This window comes from Labrus mixtus, chromosome 3, assembly GCF_963584025.1.
Source record: "Labrus mixtus chromosome 3, fLabMix1.1, whole genome shotgun sequence".
Classification (NCBI taxonomy): Eukaryota; Metazoa; Chordata; class Actinopteri; order Labriformes; family Labridae; genus Labrus; species Labrus mixtus.
Window position 1 is genome coordinate 31,415,688 of NC_083614.1, and position 17,151 is coordinate 31,432,838.

General features: G+C 39.4%; 1 protein-coding gene across 3 annotated transcripts in view; it reads left to right on the forward strand.

Moving 5' to 3' along the window:
* The window catches only part of dnajc6 (DnaJ (Hsp40) homolog, subfamily C, member 6), a 46,761-nt gene that overhangs the window by 2,272 nt on the left and 27,338 nt on the right, over nucleotides 1-17,151 (forward strand). For 2 of the 3 annotated variants that reach the window (XM_061034562.1, XM_061034563.1), the window contains exons 1-2: nucleotides 4,796-5,086; nucleotides 13,673-13,808. In XM_061034562.1, the coding sequence (XP_060890545.1) occupies nucleotides 4,882-5,086; nucleotides 13,673-13,808 (341 nt within the window). In that variant the 5' untranslated portion in view covers nucleotides 4,796-4,881. Of the gene's footprint in view, nucleotides 1-4,795; nucleotides 5,087-13,672; nucleotides 13,809-17,151 lie in introns of those variants that run through there. The other variant, XM_061034564.1, reaches the window with a different exon arrangement.

Here is a 17,151-nt window from a genome sequence, read left to right on the forward strand (position 1 = left end):
AAAATGACATTTGTAACGATACGTTTATGCAACCAATCCGAGTTTAAGACGAGTCATGGAGAATCTTTAAGAGCAGGAGAAAAGAGATAAATGAATGCACCCTCTTGACGCATTACGCATGTAACCAGATACATGGATTACAATTTGGAATATGTTGTTTACATTAAACCGTCTTAAAAGTTCCGCTAATAAATGAATAATTCTAAAAAGTATCTGCTCGCATCTTTCACTTATTTATGGATTCGACCTTTTTCCATTAAAGAAAGGGACTAAGAGGAAGTAAACAGGTGGAGAATCTGTGCCTCACTCAGCGCTAACAGGACAAATACGACAGCTTTCAGTTCCTAAAGTGGGCCGGCTGCCAGCTCAGTGCTATAGTGTGCTAACCAGGGCAGCGTGGATACTGTTCAGTTTTTCTGTAAAGACACGTATAGTAGCAAAATGCTCATCTGTTATCATCCAGTTTCCACGGCTAAAAAAACGAGAGTGTTTGGATCACAGGACCTGAAGCCTCAGATTCAAGTCCACCTGTCAAGTCTTGTTGAGCCGGGTCCTGCAGCTGATCCAGCAGATTCCTGGATTCTGCTTTAACTGTTATGAGGATAATCATTAATCCTCAGCCGATCCTCAAGAATCATGGAGAGAAACCACGGAAACCTGTGGTAGAGACTCTTTGATATGAAGTCATAGTCAGTATGTAATGACCATGTTGAGGCTTTTCAGGAGTTCTTATAAAGGATTGTGAATGAATGAATCCTTTAAAGGTTATTATAAAGTCTCTTCATAGATGTTTACAACCTGCTTTACAATGTTCCAGATTTAACTGCAGGTCACTAAGCATGTACTACACCAGCTCTGTTGTGTTTCCTCTTTGATGAGAGCTAATGTTAAAGCTCCCGTGAGAAGCTTTCAGCTGGTTATTGAACAGACTGAAATGATTACTGATGCCTCTTAATGAGCAGCAAAAGTAAACAAGACTATCAGCATGAAGGCTCAATCTTTATTTGTTGTTATTTTAATGCCTAAAACCGCTGCTGGGAAGATTCAAGATGAACTTTATTGTCCCACAAAGGGAGACATTTGTCTTGGGTTCTTCACCCAAAAGACAACATCAACATCTTCTACATTAAAAATTAAAGGCTTTATATGTGATTTTTTTTGATCCAGCAGATGTCGCCCTTGAGCACCAGCATGAAACCAAAACAACTCGCGCTGCATTGTTGTGTTAGCATGCTAATGCTAGCGATCTTTATTATGCTTGTATCTTCACACTGCATGTAAATTTACCTGAAATGAGCGTGATCTAGAAACACAGTTAAGCAGTGAGTACAGTATGTTATTCTTCTTTTCTCTAGTCCCTCAATTAAACAACTTTTATACGAGAGAGGAGGAGTCAGCCGGCCGTCCGGGCGATGTAAACAAAGTGAAGATAGGACTCTGAAAACTCTGAAAACATCACAGACAGTGGGACTATCGTCATATTGCGTCACTGGAAGCTGTTGCAGTTAGCGGGGTGAAACCACAACGCTAGTTCTTCATATTTTCGACCACTGAAGCTACAGACCAATCACAGATCAGTGGGTGGGAACTCACTCCCAGAATTGAAACTTAACGTCTGCCATATTGCTTGGAAGCTATGCTAACAGGCTCTATGGAGAAAGATGATAATGGAGAAAAAATATAAATATAGCAGTGAGACGGCTGATATATTGTATATTTTGATATTTTCGAATTTCCCTCTGGGATTAATAAAGTATTTCTGATTCAGATTCTGAAATAGAGGATCTTAGTGGGAGTGGCCTGCGGTGCTGTGCATTCTGGGATTTGGTGTCTTTCATCAACATGAGCCAAAAAGACACTTTCTGCCTTTTCTCGGTCAAGAAGGCACCAACTTCAAAATGTATTTCACATTTCTACATATATGACCCAATGTCAATACTGATTCATGTTTCAACGGGTGAAGTGTCCCTTTAAGGTTGGCATCGTTTCAATGCATAGTTACATTTTTTGAGGAGGTGCATGACTACAAACGTAGTCTGACAAGTACAAATCGGGCTTAACTTAAATATTTTGGGAATTTGCTTGAAAAGTGGATTTTAACAGTTATTGGTGAAACTTCTGTCAGTGGACTCAACTATCCTAAACTGTACACGTTGACATCATGTGATGCTTTTTCTTGCACCTGCATCATTGTCCCAAACAGTCATCAAGGGGTAAATACAGGGTAGGCACGTTTTAGGAAACGGACAGGAAGCTTTAGTTTTCCACAATGGAGCGGCAGCACTCTGCGTCCGGTGACGGAGGGGGTTTCGTTCGTTCCTCCCTTTTGGACATTCCGTTCCCGCTGTGCTTTTTGGGCTCCCGTCTGCTGGACCAAAAGAGTTTCCCAGGCTCATGTCCTCCTTTTCAGAACCATGCTGGCTTTCAGTTGCCAAGGGGACAAGGCCAAAGGAAGAAAGCATGCCATCAGTGGTCACTGTGTTTTTTTTGTCCCACATTCATTGATCCCGGGAGCCAAAATCACAAATTTGGAGCTAAATTTTAAAAAAAGTTGGATTTTGATTGAGTCACAAAGAGCCTATTGATGTCTAACGATATTATTAGATGAGTTGGAGCAGAGAAAATACCCTGTGATGCAGAGCGAGGCTCTCAACAAAGCATGCTGATGTTGTCTCAGTGCTGAATATGACTACTCTTAATTTAACCTTTTAATGAGGAGTAAGCCACGGGTCCTTGTCCATTCTCATCACAGGACTGAAATAAATCCACTCTGTTATGAGCCAAGACTCAATAATGTGCTCCTTATTTATAGAATAAGGTAAAAAAAAAAAAAAGTAGTTTTATGAATGAACACATGCGTCTTTTTATTTCTGCAAATGCTCCCTCCCTAAAGACTTTTTTTATTGATGACAATGCATCTTTTAGCACACTTGTCACCTGTTGTCTGCACAATATATACAGCAGACTCCACCCATCTGCATACATATACATATGATGCATCTGTCTTGCATTTAAATAGAGCAGATGCTTTATCACTTTGTCTTTAAAAGTGACAAAGATGTTCTAAAAATCCTTACACTCTTAAATAGACCAAAGATTTGAAGAGTTTTACATTTTCTCTCTTACAGTAACATAAACTGAGTACATGTTTTGAATTTTTAAGAGAAAATTTGAACTTTGAGATATTTTGAACAGTTTCCTTAATAATCTGCAAACCAATGAATATGGACGTATTTATCATAGCTGACCTAATTCTTCAAAGTTTGAATTGAAATAGGAAATATTCCATTAAAACGACTAAAAACGCTTAAAAGTGGAACAATCGCCTTCCTCTTGTCAAACCCCATGATGGAAAAATCATAATTAGTTAAAAGCCTGAACGACATTTAAAGGGGAAACCAACTCAAAACAGGAACAGTGACACAGTCGTAGAAATAAGGAGCCCTGTTATTTACAGGAGCATGTGGGCAAACTGGACGGCAATCGAGGCTCGGCTTCACATCCAAATACACAATTTTATAATTTTGGTATACAGGTTAGAATGAACTATCTTTTAAAAATAGTATAAAAAGTCATACAAAATGATAATTTCCCATTTATTATAGCAATAAAGCGATAGATTAAAAAGTCCAAACAAACCTGTTTATTCAGATCATTCTAGAGGGCTACCTTTAATTTTTTTTTTTTTTTTAAATTGATTTTTATTGATTTTTTCACCATTATAAAGATCATTCAACACCCTATAGTGCTCTGACATTCACAGCAGTAACCATGGGAATAAATAGAATAAATTACAAATTAAATTAAATCAGGAACAGAAAGAAAAAAAACAACACAAAACAAAAAAAAAAAAAAAAAAACAAACAAAAAAAGCTACCTTTTAGATATTGATGAAAAATCAATCAATCAATCAATCAAACTTTATTTATAAAGCACCTTTCAGACAAATTAAATTGCAGGTCAAAGTGCTTTACAAGAGTGCAGAAAAGTTATTGACGAAAAAGTAGTTTATAAAATCATTGAGAGACTAATGCACACCAATAAGAATTAAAAAATACATATATAAAAATGAAAAAATAAAATAAGACACATAAAAGCAATAATATATTAAAATGAATACATAGGAGAAGAATATTTAAAATTGTAGTCGGATAAAAAAGACAAAACAATAATGTTAAGATTTTAGAATTTGAAAGAAGATATTGTTGCCAATAAATGTTATTACCATGTTTTAGTATTTACTGTATTTTGGTATCAACAGATTGGGGATAAGAGTGTAACTGTGAAATGTATTCAGCTTCATGATATCATTATATTATTTTATCTGTCCTTATTTTGTTATATATATATTTTTTTAATGAAATCGTCTTGTATTGATCTATTTTAAGGATAATTTGGCTTTGAGCGAATCCCCAACTTGTGTTTTAGAAACGCCTTTGTGAATAATAGATGCAGCACTGACATCACAGGGTTGTGTGTGTTGGGGTGGATTTCCCTTTTACTCAGTCGGGGACTTACAGCGACAGTTAGCATAGCAGATAGCAGCACCAGCAGCGTTAGCAGAAAGAAGCGTCTCCGAGCTGCTGAGGGAAGAGGAGGCGACAAAAGGAAACAAGGAGAGAAAGAGAGGGAGGGAGAGAAAAGGGAGAAGACCACCCGGCCGGCAGGATATTACTTTGTACTAATAAAAAAAAAAAAAAAAGAGGAGACGGGTCGTCCTCTCCTCTTCGGACATGTGGAAGAAGCAGTAGCAGCACCGGAGGAGGAGGAGGAGGAGGAGGCTGTGGTGGTGGTGGTGGAGGTGGTGGTGGTGGTTACGCAGCGTAATCTACTACGTCTTCTTCTTTTGTCTATTTTTTGCGATTTTGTTGTCCTTCGGTTATGAGCTTGCTCGGGGCCTACAAGAAAAAGACCAGTTACGATGGCTATGAATCTTTGCAGTTGGTCGATAGCGGGGGAGAGAGCTTCAACATCGGCAGCAGCGGCGGCGGCAGCAGTGGCACACTCGCAGGCTCCATAGCGGCCACTCTTGGACCGAAGGCAGGCCCGCTGAGAGAGGAGGACTGCAGCACCATGGACAGCTCAGGTAAGAGTCCCCCCCCCAACGCGTCTGCATGCTGACGTGGAGTAAGATGTGGTGACTTTACGCAGTAATAACAATGGTTAACAACAGTGAAACTATATGATGCTTTGCACCCCCCCCTGGAATCCCCATCTTGGTTTATACATTAGACCCCACCTACATGTTTACATGGATTATTATCGTCGTAAACGGGTTAAATTGTCTGTAAAGTCATTTACATTTAGGCTAACAAATCGACTTAAAGATATATTTTATCTTTGAAAAGTATCAAAAAGTCTTTGTAGACGTGATTTGGACATACACAAGGTGTGTAATAATGTAGATATTGAAAATTTAAAAGCCAATTTTCATTGTGCCTTCTGGAACGTTTTTCACAAGTCACAGCTTTCTAGATAAATTAACTGAAAAACTGTTCAAAACAATGTTTTAAGAAGCCCTTTAGTATAAATAAGCACATCAAATACTGTGTATCGAAGGGTCAAAATAGATTGAAAAATGTATTTAATCTAATTTCCAGGGCTAATTTTTTTCACGACCTCAACCAGGTCATAGAACAACCTTGTTCTCTTAGTTTTTGCTTTGTTTTTTGTTGTTTCCTGTCAAAGCGTCTTTGAGTATTTAGAAAAGCGCTATATAAATCTAATTTATTATTATTATTATTATTATTATTATTATTATTATTAATGGTCATAGTGGGAAGGGCTTGTTTACATTATGTCTTAGTTTCTTAGAAATAGTGTCAGATTGACAGAAATCTTTCTACAGGAAGTAGATATACATTTGGCCTGTTTTGTAAAAGTGTACACTATTTCAGATAATATGCACAAACATTTTCAAATTTTCCAACCTTTTTCAGTGACCTTAATATTTATATTGTATGCTGTGGACATGTTAAGGCATGTCTGTTCAGCCTCAGACCTCATGATACTCTTTATGTATGAAGTATCAAAAAGTCTATGTTGACGTTCACTCGATGTATTTTGTGACAGTAAAGAATATTTAACATTAAATGCACAAATATATAATTTACTGTCAACAAACTACACTTCACAAGTCCTGCACGTTTTCCCATTGTTGAATTAATCAGACCAGTATCTAAACATTTATAGACATTCATTTGACATACATTATGAGGGTTATATATTTAAATATATGCATTTATATATAAGTACATAGTATATGTTTTATTGTGCATAATATATTACAATATGTGTTGGAATGGTAAATAAATCCTGATTCAGTTTCAGACAGCAGACGCCCCAAAAGTTTAGTCAAATGGCCTTGAATGATCGATTATAAAGCTAATAAGACAATAAAAAAATAAAGTCGCACGCTGTGATCCATCTGTTTACCATTTATCTGATGACAAATCCCCAACATGCTCTGATGGATTCAGTCATATTAAGTCATTCATTTTGACACTTCATCCTCATAACGATCACTTCTGTTCTGTCAACTGAGATTCATAAATCATATTAGATCATGTTTCTACTGCAACCATTACTGTACTATTACTTCTATAATTGTAAAAAAAAAAGGTAAACTGCTTTCTTAGTATTTATTTATTCATCATGGCAAATGTTGAGTTTCAAATAACATCTTTATATCTACAAGTTAAAGCTTTTTTAATGAAATAATTAATTCCTGTTTCTTAACAATCAAAGGGCCTAAATTGAGATGATAAAAGAGGCCAGATCAGACTAATAGATAGCCGATGGTTTAGATCTGGTGTGGAGTGTGTCCTGTGTTCACCTCACTGCAGTGCTCAGTGAAGTCAGCCCACCTTCTGGGATGTAACACTCATGTGAAACAAAAGATGAGGAAGGTGGGAGTGCGCTCAATGAGGAAAGGGGGGATTGGGGTGGAAGTGGAAGGGGTGGTGGGCTCCGGTGTCAGATGTCTGTCTGGTCTGCCAGGTCTGTTCTTTTTGGATGGTCTCTTTCATGTGTGTGTGTGTGTGTGTGTGTGTGTGTGTGTGTGTGTGTGTGTGTGTGTGTGTGTGTGTGTGTGTGTGTGTGCCCGTCCCTGTCTGTGTCTGCCCCATTCACACAAAGCCTGATACTGTGGGTTAAAGGTTGCCACTCCAGAAGGAGAGAGACACATTCAAACAAACCATTGATCTCTGTCTCTAGCAAAGCCAAGAGCTCTCTCTCTCTCTCTTTTTTTTTTGTTTGGGTTGATGTCCCGCTCCCTCTTTTTTAGTGAGCAGCTGGGCTTTGCTGCTGGATTACCTGGCTGCTTTCTCAGCCTCCCCTGATGTCTTTAATAGCAAGGTTTGTCACTGTAACTGGCTCTGCAGTCTGCGCACTCCCACGTCCATCTGGCCTCAGAAAAAAGGGAGGCACACACAAACCAACAAGCCGGCAGATTTACACAGATATGAAGAGATGACGATGAAAAGGAGAAGCAAGGGAGCTCACTAACTGAGGAGCAAAGGTGTGAATCCTTCACGCACACACAGTAGATATTACTGATTTCAAACAGCATCATCAAAGGGACATAAAAGGAAATGATGCAACATGGAAGACCCAGATGGACAGCAAATAAACAAGACAAATTATTTTTGTATTTTTAAGAGATGATCCAGTAGAGAGGCCAGCTATTCAAGAAAGTTCATATCCATCGCTTGACAATATGACCACATTTAGAAATTAGCTACCTCTTACTTCTAATTCATCTCCTCATGGGTTTAAACCTGCATAGAAAAGGTCCCAAGCCTCTGGGTAAAAGCACCCATGTTGGACTTTCAACATGAATCTAAAGGGGTCACGAGTTGCAAATAGGATAGAGAAGATGAACATATATTCAAATTGATTTTCTTTTTTCTTTTTGACCGGAAGTTTCTCGTCTCTTGTGAAACACCAGAACGTTTTACATCTCCTATTTGCCAATCCCAATGAAATGATCTGACAGATAACATTTACAAATAGACGTAAAGACGCTTGATTTATTTGAAAGTTTCAAAAGAAAATTGAAACATGAATATCTAAAATAATAAGTCCTTTTAAGCCTATATGCAAATAGAAGTAGGATATGCAAAATGTTTGAGGATGAATCGCACAGATAGCTGTTGAGTTTTTACAGGGAAGTTACACTCAGAGTTCATCCTCATATTGCTAAATAAATACACTATTTTCTATTCTTTTAAGGTGAAATGTTTGTGATGAATATCCTTTGTTTTGATTTGAAGGCACACATATGAAACTTCCTGTGAATAGGGACAGCTTGTCTCACCTCTCAGTGGCCTAGTTTGTCATTTTATAGATAAGAATAAAAGCCAGCCTGACTCTTAAAGTCATGGCTGTAGTTTGTTATGCAGACCCTGCGGAGGCTCTGTCTGCAGTCTCTCTGCACCTTGGCTTCCTATTGCGGGTTAAGACCGTGACCATGAACGACAACATTGCTGGTTCAAGTCAGTCTGGGTGCACTCATTGCATATCAATGCCCGTCTCTGTCGTTCTTATTCCCCATCTGCTTGTCAAAATAAATGACACAGTCCCTTCACATTTTATGATAAAAAAACGACCTGTTCAGTCCTTGAGAGTGAACACATGTATGTGCTTGGTTTTGTTGGTTTTATGCACATGATGCAGTGAAGCCACAGTGCATCACAGAAATACAATGGAGACCAGATTATGGTTTGTTCTGGATCTATAGGTTCACTACAATGTGCTGGGATATAAAGACATCATGGACTTTTAGGGGACTAGTCCAGACATCATAAATGCTCATACTAGGACAGTGCTCCAAGAAATTTCAGACTTTGTCGTCAGTTAATGAATCTACATCAGTTGACTGAACAAAAAACAACACATTTGTTTGCAGCCTCAGATAAAAAAAACAAAACAAAAACTGGCTTTACAACAATCACACATCTTCAGCTCTGTAAACCCAAGCCTCCAAATCCCAGATAGGGGGCTATTTAGGTGGGTGAATTATGTCCCTAGAACTTGATTTGGACCGTTGTCTTAACGGAAATAAATGAAGTTCCTCTAAAGGTTCCTAGTCACTGGGGAAAGTTCTTGCAGTGGAAACCTGGTTCTTAATGGAGAGCCCAAATCCAGGCATGTAAGAATTTAAATTGAATTGACTACTTAACTGTAATCTGGCACCTTCATTTGTTCTCATCTTCTTATAATGTGTCACGCTTTAAGCAGTCTGTTTGCAGCAACCGCCTGCCAGTTCAATACTCCTTTGCTTTAGCACTTCAGTAGATATTAATTGCACACTCATTGTCTCATCAGGAGAATCTATATCATTTATCAGATGAGTGTTTTGCAGGCCCAGGATAAAAACCGTCCTTTAACTGTGCCGTAGCTTTGAGAAAGAGTTCTATGTTGTGTGTTCACTTCCTTCTGTGATATCAAACGACGCAGAATATTGAGAGAGAAAGGTTTGGAGCTGCAGGAGGAAGGAGACCAGGACCAAACTCGTCCCTGTAGAAATAACTAGAACTGTCTCTCCTTTTCTTTTTTCTCTCCCTCTGTCTTCCTTGTCTACCTTGTTTTTCCTCCCATCACTGCAGCTGCCCCTTTAAAGTGTCAACATGATTGGCAGATCCAGGCTGAACTTATTTAGCTCTCGCATTTCAAGGCAGAGCAAGATCCAGGTTTTCCTATAATGCGCTGTGTCACGCTCACCGGCTGGGAAATTTGCATAGTAAGATGGTTTAAAAATAGAGCCTGGTGAAACAGCAGTTTGCACCGCTCAGTATAGTCATGCTTAGTATGACAACATGTAAAATGAGTAGTTCAGCTCCTTCTTGCAGAGATTTAGGTTCTAAGATTGGAACCACTCCAATGTCTGAAGGTAAAAAGTAGAGCTAGAAAAGCAGGTGAGCTTTTAGTTTAGCATTTAAATTGGAAAAAAACAGCACTAAGAAATCTTGCATTCAGATTTCAGGAGAAAGAGACATCATGTGTTAATTGAAGATGTTTTCTTTAGAGGTGCTGGAGAGTATATGATGTTGCTGTTTAACGGAGACATGATGTCTTTTTCCGTCTTTGGTAAGCGAAGCTAACAACCTGCTGACTGTAGCTCCACATCAGATTGATTTTGACCTTTCATTACGACCCCTTTGGCAGAAAACGAAAGAGCAGAGTCCTGAAATGTAGAAGCTGTGATTACATTGCACTGGACCAGGATACAATCAAACAATTACAGGATTTAGAAGTGAATTCACTGAACAGTAGAGTTAAGAGGGATACCTTATGTACATACAGGCGTGTTATTGAGGAGCTCAGTATATGCTTCATCTCATTGTGGACTCTCTGCTGTACAGAGGAATAAAGATTAAATAAGCCCCCGTTTCCACCAAGTGGTCCGGTTTCGTTCAGTACAGTTTGGTACGGTAAACCCTGATTTCCACAGCCAACCGTACCTTTACACATCACTAAATCACAGCGGCGCGACATCGTGTAGGCCGCCAATAAATTCATCAAAGAAGAATGTGACAAAGTAAACCGAGATCAATTGTTCCTAGGAAGGTCTGCATCTCCAAGGTCGTATACGGGACGTTGCTACGCGCTAACAATAGTCGCAAAAACCTTCAAAAAGCCTTCAAATGACTCTCAAAATCCACAGGATATTTAAACATGGTGCATTTTGTGTTTGTCCTTTATTACCGCTGTCGAACAGGAAGTGACGATTCTTTTGACCAATCATGAGACTCCAGTGTGTCTAGCTCCACCCTCTAGGGTTGGCTCTGTATGCTAAGCACCCCAACAGAAGGGTACCAAGAAAGTAGAACGGTACGGGCCCCGTTTCCACCAAGCAGTCCGGTTTGGTTCAGTCCAGTCCAGTTTGGTCCAGTCCAGTTTGGTTCAGTACAGTTCGGTACATTAAACCCTGAACTTGCGTATCCACAGCCAACCGTACTCTTATTTGATAAGCGGAGTGTAAGCCAGATGGAGATAGGCGTGTCAGCTATGTAATAGTGTGACATCATAGAAGCTATTAATTAAGTTAAACGTTCAAGAAGAACAGGGACACAGTAAACAAGGGATCTTTTAGGGTCGGATCGGTACCCTTGGCACGCCAACAGAAAGGTACCAAAAAAGTAGGACGGTACGGATCCCTTATTTTTGGTACCCTTCCCAACTTTTGGCAGTGGAAACGCCAATACATGTGTACCTTACCAAAATAAAACTGAACCGGACCGGCTGTCAGCTGAAGATTGCAACGTTTAAAGTGTAAAAGTCTTAACATAAAAGGTACCGGTTAAAAGAGGCTTTACAAAGAGTCATGAGTTGTTTCTGTTAATACCTTTTGATTGATATGACTTTCACAAGGTTGAGTCCAACTAGACAGTTATTTCATTCACTTTTTTTCCCCCGATGCCACCATTGGTACAATCTAATAACTGTGTGTGCGTGCCCATTAAATTCAAACATTTCTCTGACTCTGGTCAAATCTGATTTAACGTTATGAGTTTTGTGAATTTCTAAAGGATCATATGCTGTTTGAGTTCAACAAGCATGAGCTTTTTTATTCAGTAAAAAACATCTCTGTCAGGTCTGTGCAGTCAAGAGAATCTAAATATAGACATCAGTGAAGAATTGTCTCGAGTAACTTCACAGGAAAAAGAAGAGAACCAGTTTGGAAAAGGAGAGGAATGGAGCAATCAGAAGTAGACAAAGAGTGATGTTTGTGATAGAGAAAAAAACAGTGAATTTACTGTTTATTTATTAATCAGGAACATTTTTCTCACCCTCCAGATTCTCTCTAGAGAAACTCACTCAGACAATGTTTGTAATGTCTTTGTTTGAGTGTGAAAGTCTGCTGGTAAAAATCAACAATGTGTGCTTCCATTGCAGCACAAATGTTTTCTAAACTATGACAAAACTGGCAACTTTCAAAATGTTAATTTCTTCGACACAGAGAAAAAATATGACAGCTTTTCCCTCTGGAGATTGATAAAGAATTTCTGATTCTGATGCTTTGTGGAGTGTTTTCGATGCATTTATGAAGAACAGCTTCTCTGGTTGTGGTCACAGCGTCTCACTTGCATACAGCCAAAGTCAAATATTCCTCTTAGGTGATGTATTGAGTGGCAATAATGTCACAGAAACTTCAGCTCAACACAATCTAATCTCATTATAATGAACCATTTGCGTCACGTCTGTATTAGCAAGGCAAAGTAGGATGGCACAGTGTTTTCCAGTTCACCTTTTTACTAACTTTAATCAAATGTACCGGCAAGATTCTGCCTTCTTCTGGATTTTGAGAAGCTCACAGTTTACATGGTGTTGCCAGTTTCTTCCATTAGTGACTGACAGCTTTATATAAGGGTGTTCTGACTCATAGCGTCTGTAGTGAAGCTGTAAGGTACGCTTCAGATATATTATAGTCAGTATGGGCTGCTTGTGTTTTTCCTTGAAACCATTGATCGCTGCACCATGAAGGGGATAACAGAATGTTAATACCACCAGATGTTGTATCAGTTTCACTGTATATCGAGTTATAAAACGCTGCAGATCTTTGATTATATATATACACCATACTGAATGAAAGAAGGTAAACACAGGTACTGTTGGGAATGTAACGATAGCGTTAGCTTTCCATGCTAAGGCAACACAAAGACTGCACTATCCTTCTGTCAAATGCACACAGACTGTAGACTTCTAAGTTGATTTTATGTGGAAACAAAAAAGCACAAATCCCAGCTGCGTAAGCCCAACTCAAAGCTCTGGAGTTATTTTCAAAGATTCAAAGAGTTAAAGAACTTTTTAATGAGTCCACTCCAGATGCTTATGGGGTTTGACTCGTTCTGACTCTATCATGCTGAAAAATCCCTGTTGAGTTTGTTTTTCTACTTCTGCAGTGTGTTTAATGTACATTTCTCAGCACTGCCAAGTTGCATCTCGAGTGATCTACTGTGGTTGCTCTTTGTGGATATATAAAGTGTAGAGGAAGAGATAGAGAGAGAGAGAGAGCAGGAGTGAAAGCGAGATAATCTGACAGAGAGAGAGAGATTGTGTACTGTCCATTATTTGGACAAATTGTATTTTTATGCTTTGGCAACGTTGTTAGAGATACTTTGATGCCAATGAAGCCCATTTGAATTGATATGAGATAGGAAGAGAGGGATAGCGAGAGCGAGAGAGAGAGAGAGAGAGAGGGGGGAGGAAGAGAAAATCTCAGACCAGCAGAGGGTTGCTGACTAAGCTGTGACACTTGAGTTCAATTCAACACTGGCTTTCTCTTAACAGTGTGCTACACACACATACACCCACACACACACATACCCAGCAAAACAGAGCTCTAGTCGGTGTGTGTCAGGTCCCATGCGTGCTTGTCCGTTCTGCCTTCACACCTACACATGTGTTTACTTTGTATGTTGTGCAGTGACTCATCTCTTCAACTCTTAAGTCAAATGAAAAACTCTAAAGTCCAGTTATAGGAAATCAAAGGATCTCATCTATTCAGTTCAGATAGTAAACATAGTTAAACACATCATCTGCATAGAACATCATTTTTCACCATTTTATCCATTCTAAACGTAGGATAGCATCTTTTCTTTTATGTGAAAACTCACTTCTCTGTTGTTTCACTCTGGATACTGACTGTCTAAATGTCCTCTGTCTCCAGATATGGACGCTAATTATGGAGGAGGACTGTTGGACATGGTGAAGGGAGGAGCGGGGAAGTTCTTCAGCAACTTCAAGGACAACTTGAAAGACACGCTGAAAGACACCTCCACAAAGGTCATGTCTCAGGTCTCCACGTAAGTTGCATCCGTATCATGTACACAGTGTGAATTCATGTGCTTCTGCATTGCACCTAGTGAACTGCAGCTTTAGTATTGACTCAAATTTTACTTTACAGACTTGGACATGTTATTACTTCTAGTTTAGTGCACAGAGATTTGGAGACTTGTATGATGCAAACTGCTGCTGAAGGATCTGAAAAGGGGAAACTATAAGTTAAAGAAGCTAAAACAGTCTGTGGTTAACACAAGCTGAAGAGATGTTGGTGTTTTGTTAGACCACATAAACTACGTTAGGTAATACCCCCACTTGTGAAGTTTGAAGTTTTTACTCGTCTTTAAAAAGGCGGTTGCTAACAAGTGGCTAAATGTGACTACAGTGGTCGTCGGGGACATTAAACGTCATCACGCCGGACACAGAGGACAGGAACTCTCTCGCTAGTCGGAGATGTCTCCTGTAGGTTTAATCTTTAGGTTAAGGTGAATATTATGTTAGTAAACTATTTATTAAGCTACGTGGATTAGTTTATCGGAGATCGTCTGAAGCGTAACGCTAGTGACGTCACAATCATCCGATCGTGGTGTAGTTAGCTTGTAGCATAACGTTAGCTTTTTACTTCTGTCGGCCGCATTAACGCTTCAAACATCATAAAAATGGTGTTCATCTGTGAAGATTATCCTGCTGAACAAATTGCGTATTGCCACAGAGCTTATTTTCTGCAATGATCCAAAATCCAATGAAAACATCCCATAGGAGAATTCTCATTAGACCCCATGGCGATGCTACTCCCGGGTTGGCCTACAAAAATACGTCATATGGTTTGTTCTCTATAGGCTGGAGAGTTCAGAAGTGCAGATATGAATGAGTAATAAATCAGTTTAGCGCTGTGAGGTCGACAAATTTGAGGGGAAATGTTATGAAATCTTTTGGTTGTCAATTAGAAATACGGTATTTGATTGCATCCTGTCACGAGAGTTAAGCCTATCTCTGACAGTGTCATAATTTGTTGACTCACCGCGTAACCGATGCTCTTATTATTTATTTTTCTTTCAGGCTAGTACTAGGGGTACTTCTGCTACATTTTTATTGCATTATCATTACATCTGAAATGCTGTAATACTGATAACTTTGCGGAATCGATGTTCAAACAGCATTAACCAGGACATAAATATTAAATCACAACTACCTGTAGGATTTTTTAAAACACAAATCTAAATGCAGTATTAGAGAATTGGGAGCAGATGAGAGCATAACATAAAACACTTTTATTGGACCAAGTTCTGACCTCCCAGTCGCTCCCCAACAAGTCCCTAACAAGAGGTTATTTTAATAATTAGTGTTATTATGAAGAACATAAAACCAACTTGTGTATTGAAATAGTTGGATCTTGCAAATGTGAATCTCATCGATATAACGCTGGTGGTAATTACTTTGATTGACTGAATGTTGTTTCAGCTGCCGATCCGGTGTAAAGTGAGTCTCCATCAGCTTTTTGAAGGGAAACAGAGCAGTAAAGATGGAAGGAGGAGAGAGGGAGGGTAGCGGAGTCTGGCACGGCTCGCTCGCCCCAGTGTGTTTGTGCACAGGCATCTGCACGGGGCAGAACAAAGGGGCCTCTGTATTGTCAGAGACACACACACACATACACTCGCTCTCTCTCTCACTATTGACTCAGCAAGTTTGATTCTGTTTATTCCCCTCCTCTGCTGCTCACATCTTAGCAGACTTGCACTCTTGTCCTGTTGTCCCCTTTTGTGTTCTTCGGCCTCTCATCTCTGCTCCACCTTCCCTCCTCTCCTCTCCTCTCATTGCCGTCTATTTCTCTTCTCCTGTCTGAATTATTCATGGCGGTTCATTGTGCCAAATGGCCAGTGCACTGCTGATACAGAAGGATTCATTTCATTAGGGCCCTGTTGTGTGGCGGTGTGTGTGTGTGTGTGTGTGTGTGTGTAGGCTGTAGATGTACCTGTGAGCAGGTGGACGGGATAATTTGGTGGAGGCTACCAATCGAAAGCCTCTATGGGAAGCTAGATGTGCAGAGGTATAAAAAACGTACCAGAGTTCAGTAAAGCACACTTTCAGAGTGCTCGGACAGGTTTCTTTGGTGTGTGTCAACATTGACAATCCTGCTGCTGTGTGTGTGTAACATTGAATATTTATTTTAAAACCGCAGAAGCAAGGACTGTGACAAGACAAGCAATTTAAAGGTTAAGGGTTGGACTCTGTAGTTTATTGCACTTATAAATAAGTAAACACATCTCATGAGCTGAGCTTTATATCATTGGCTGGCTACGTAGTTTAGTAGATCTAGAGTGCAGTTAAAGGCATAATGGCAGGTTTATAATGACAGTGTATTATGGTTTTCTCAGTCGTGCCCATCAACCTTTGGCTGCGTTGCTCCGTCAGAGTTTAACTTGGAAACGAATCAAACAGTTGGCAAACAATAGTGAGAGATTTGAGACAAACTGCAGGATGTAGTGATATTTCTAAGAGGAAGGCATCTCTCTCTCTCTCCTGCTGCAAAAAAGGGTAATTCAAGGAAGTGTGTAAGTAAAATAACTCGTCAAAGGGATCACTAATACTAGTGACCCCACAAAGGATTAGCCAACTCCACCTCAGTTCCCCTCAGCTTTAAGGAGCTTTAAAGTATATTTAAAGGCTTTATATGTGATTTTTTTGATCCAGCAGATGTCGCCCTTGAGCACCAGCATGAAACCAAAACAACTCGCGGTGCATTGTTGTGTTAGCATGCTAATGCTAGCGATCTTTATTATGCCCGTATCTTCACACTGCATGTAAATTTACCTGAAATGAGCGTGATCTAGAAACACAGTTAAGCAGTGAGTACAGTATGTTATTCTTCTTTTCTCTAGTCCCTCAATTAAACAACTTTTATACGCGAGGGGAGGAGTCAGCCGGCCGTCCTGACGATGTAAACAAAGTGAAGATAGGACTCTGAAAACATCACAGACAGTGGGACTCGGGTGTTACACCCATTGTAGACAGTCATGACTCACAGAGTTATTTTCAGAGGATATACTTGATATCTATTATATTTAAGTGTGAAAAATCACATAGAAAGCCTTTAAGGTCAATGGTTTAGTTTTAAATCTTGCAACTTTAATGTTTTGGCTCAGTCTCACAGTATTCTCACACTATTGGCAGAAATATATTTGACTTTCATGCAGCTTGAACATGTTCTTCATTTCTGCCAGTTGTTGAAAAAGCCGACAGTATGTGTGACTTCTTCAACAGTTTCATTTCAGTTTATTGGCTTCTTTAACACTTCAGAAGAAATCCCCCTGAGCGAGTTGGATAAAAAGAAAAAAACCCTACTGGCACAGTTATAGGCCCCTTATT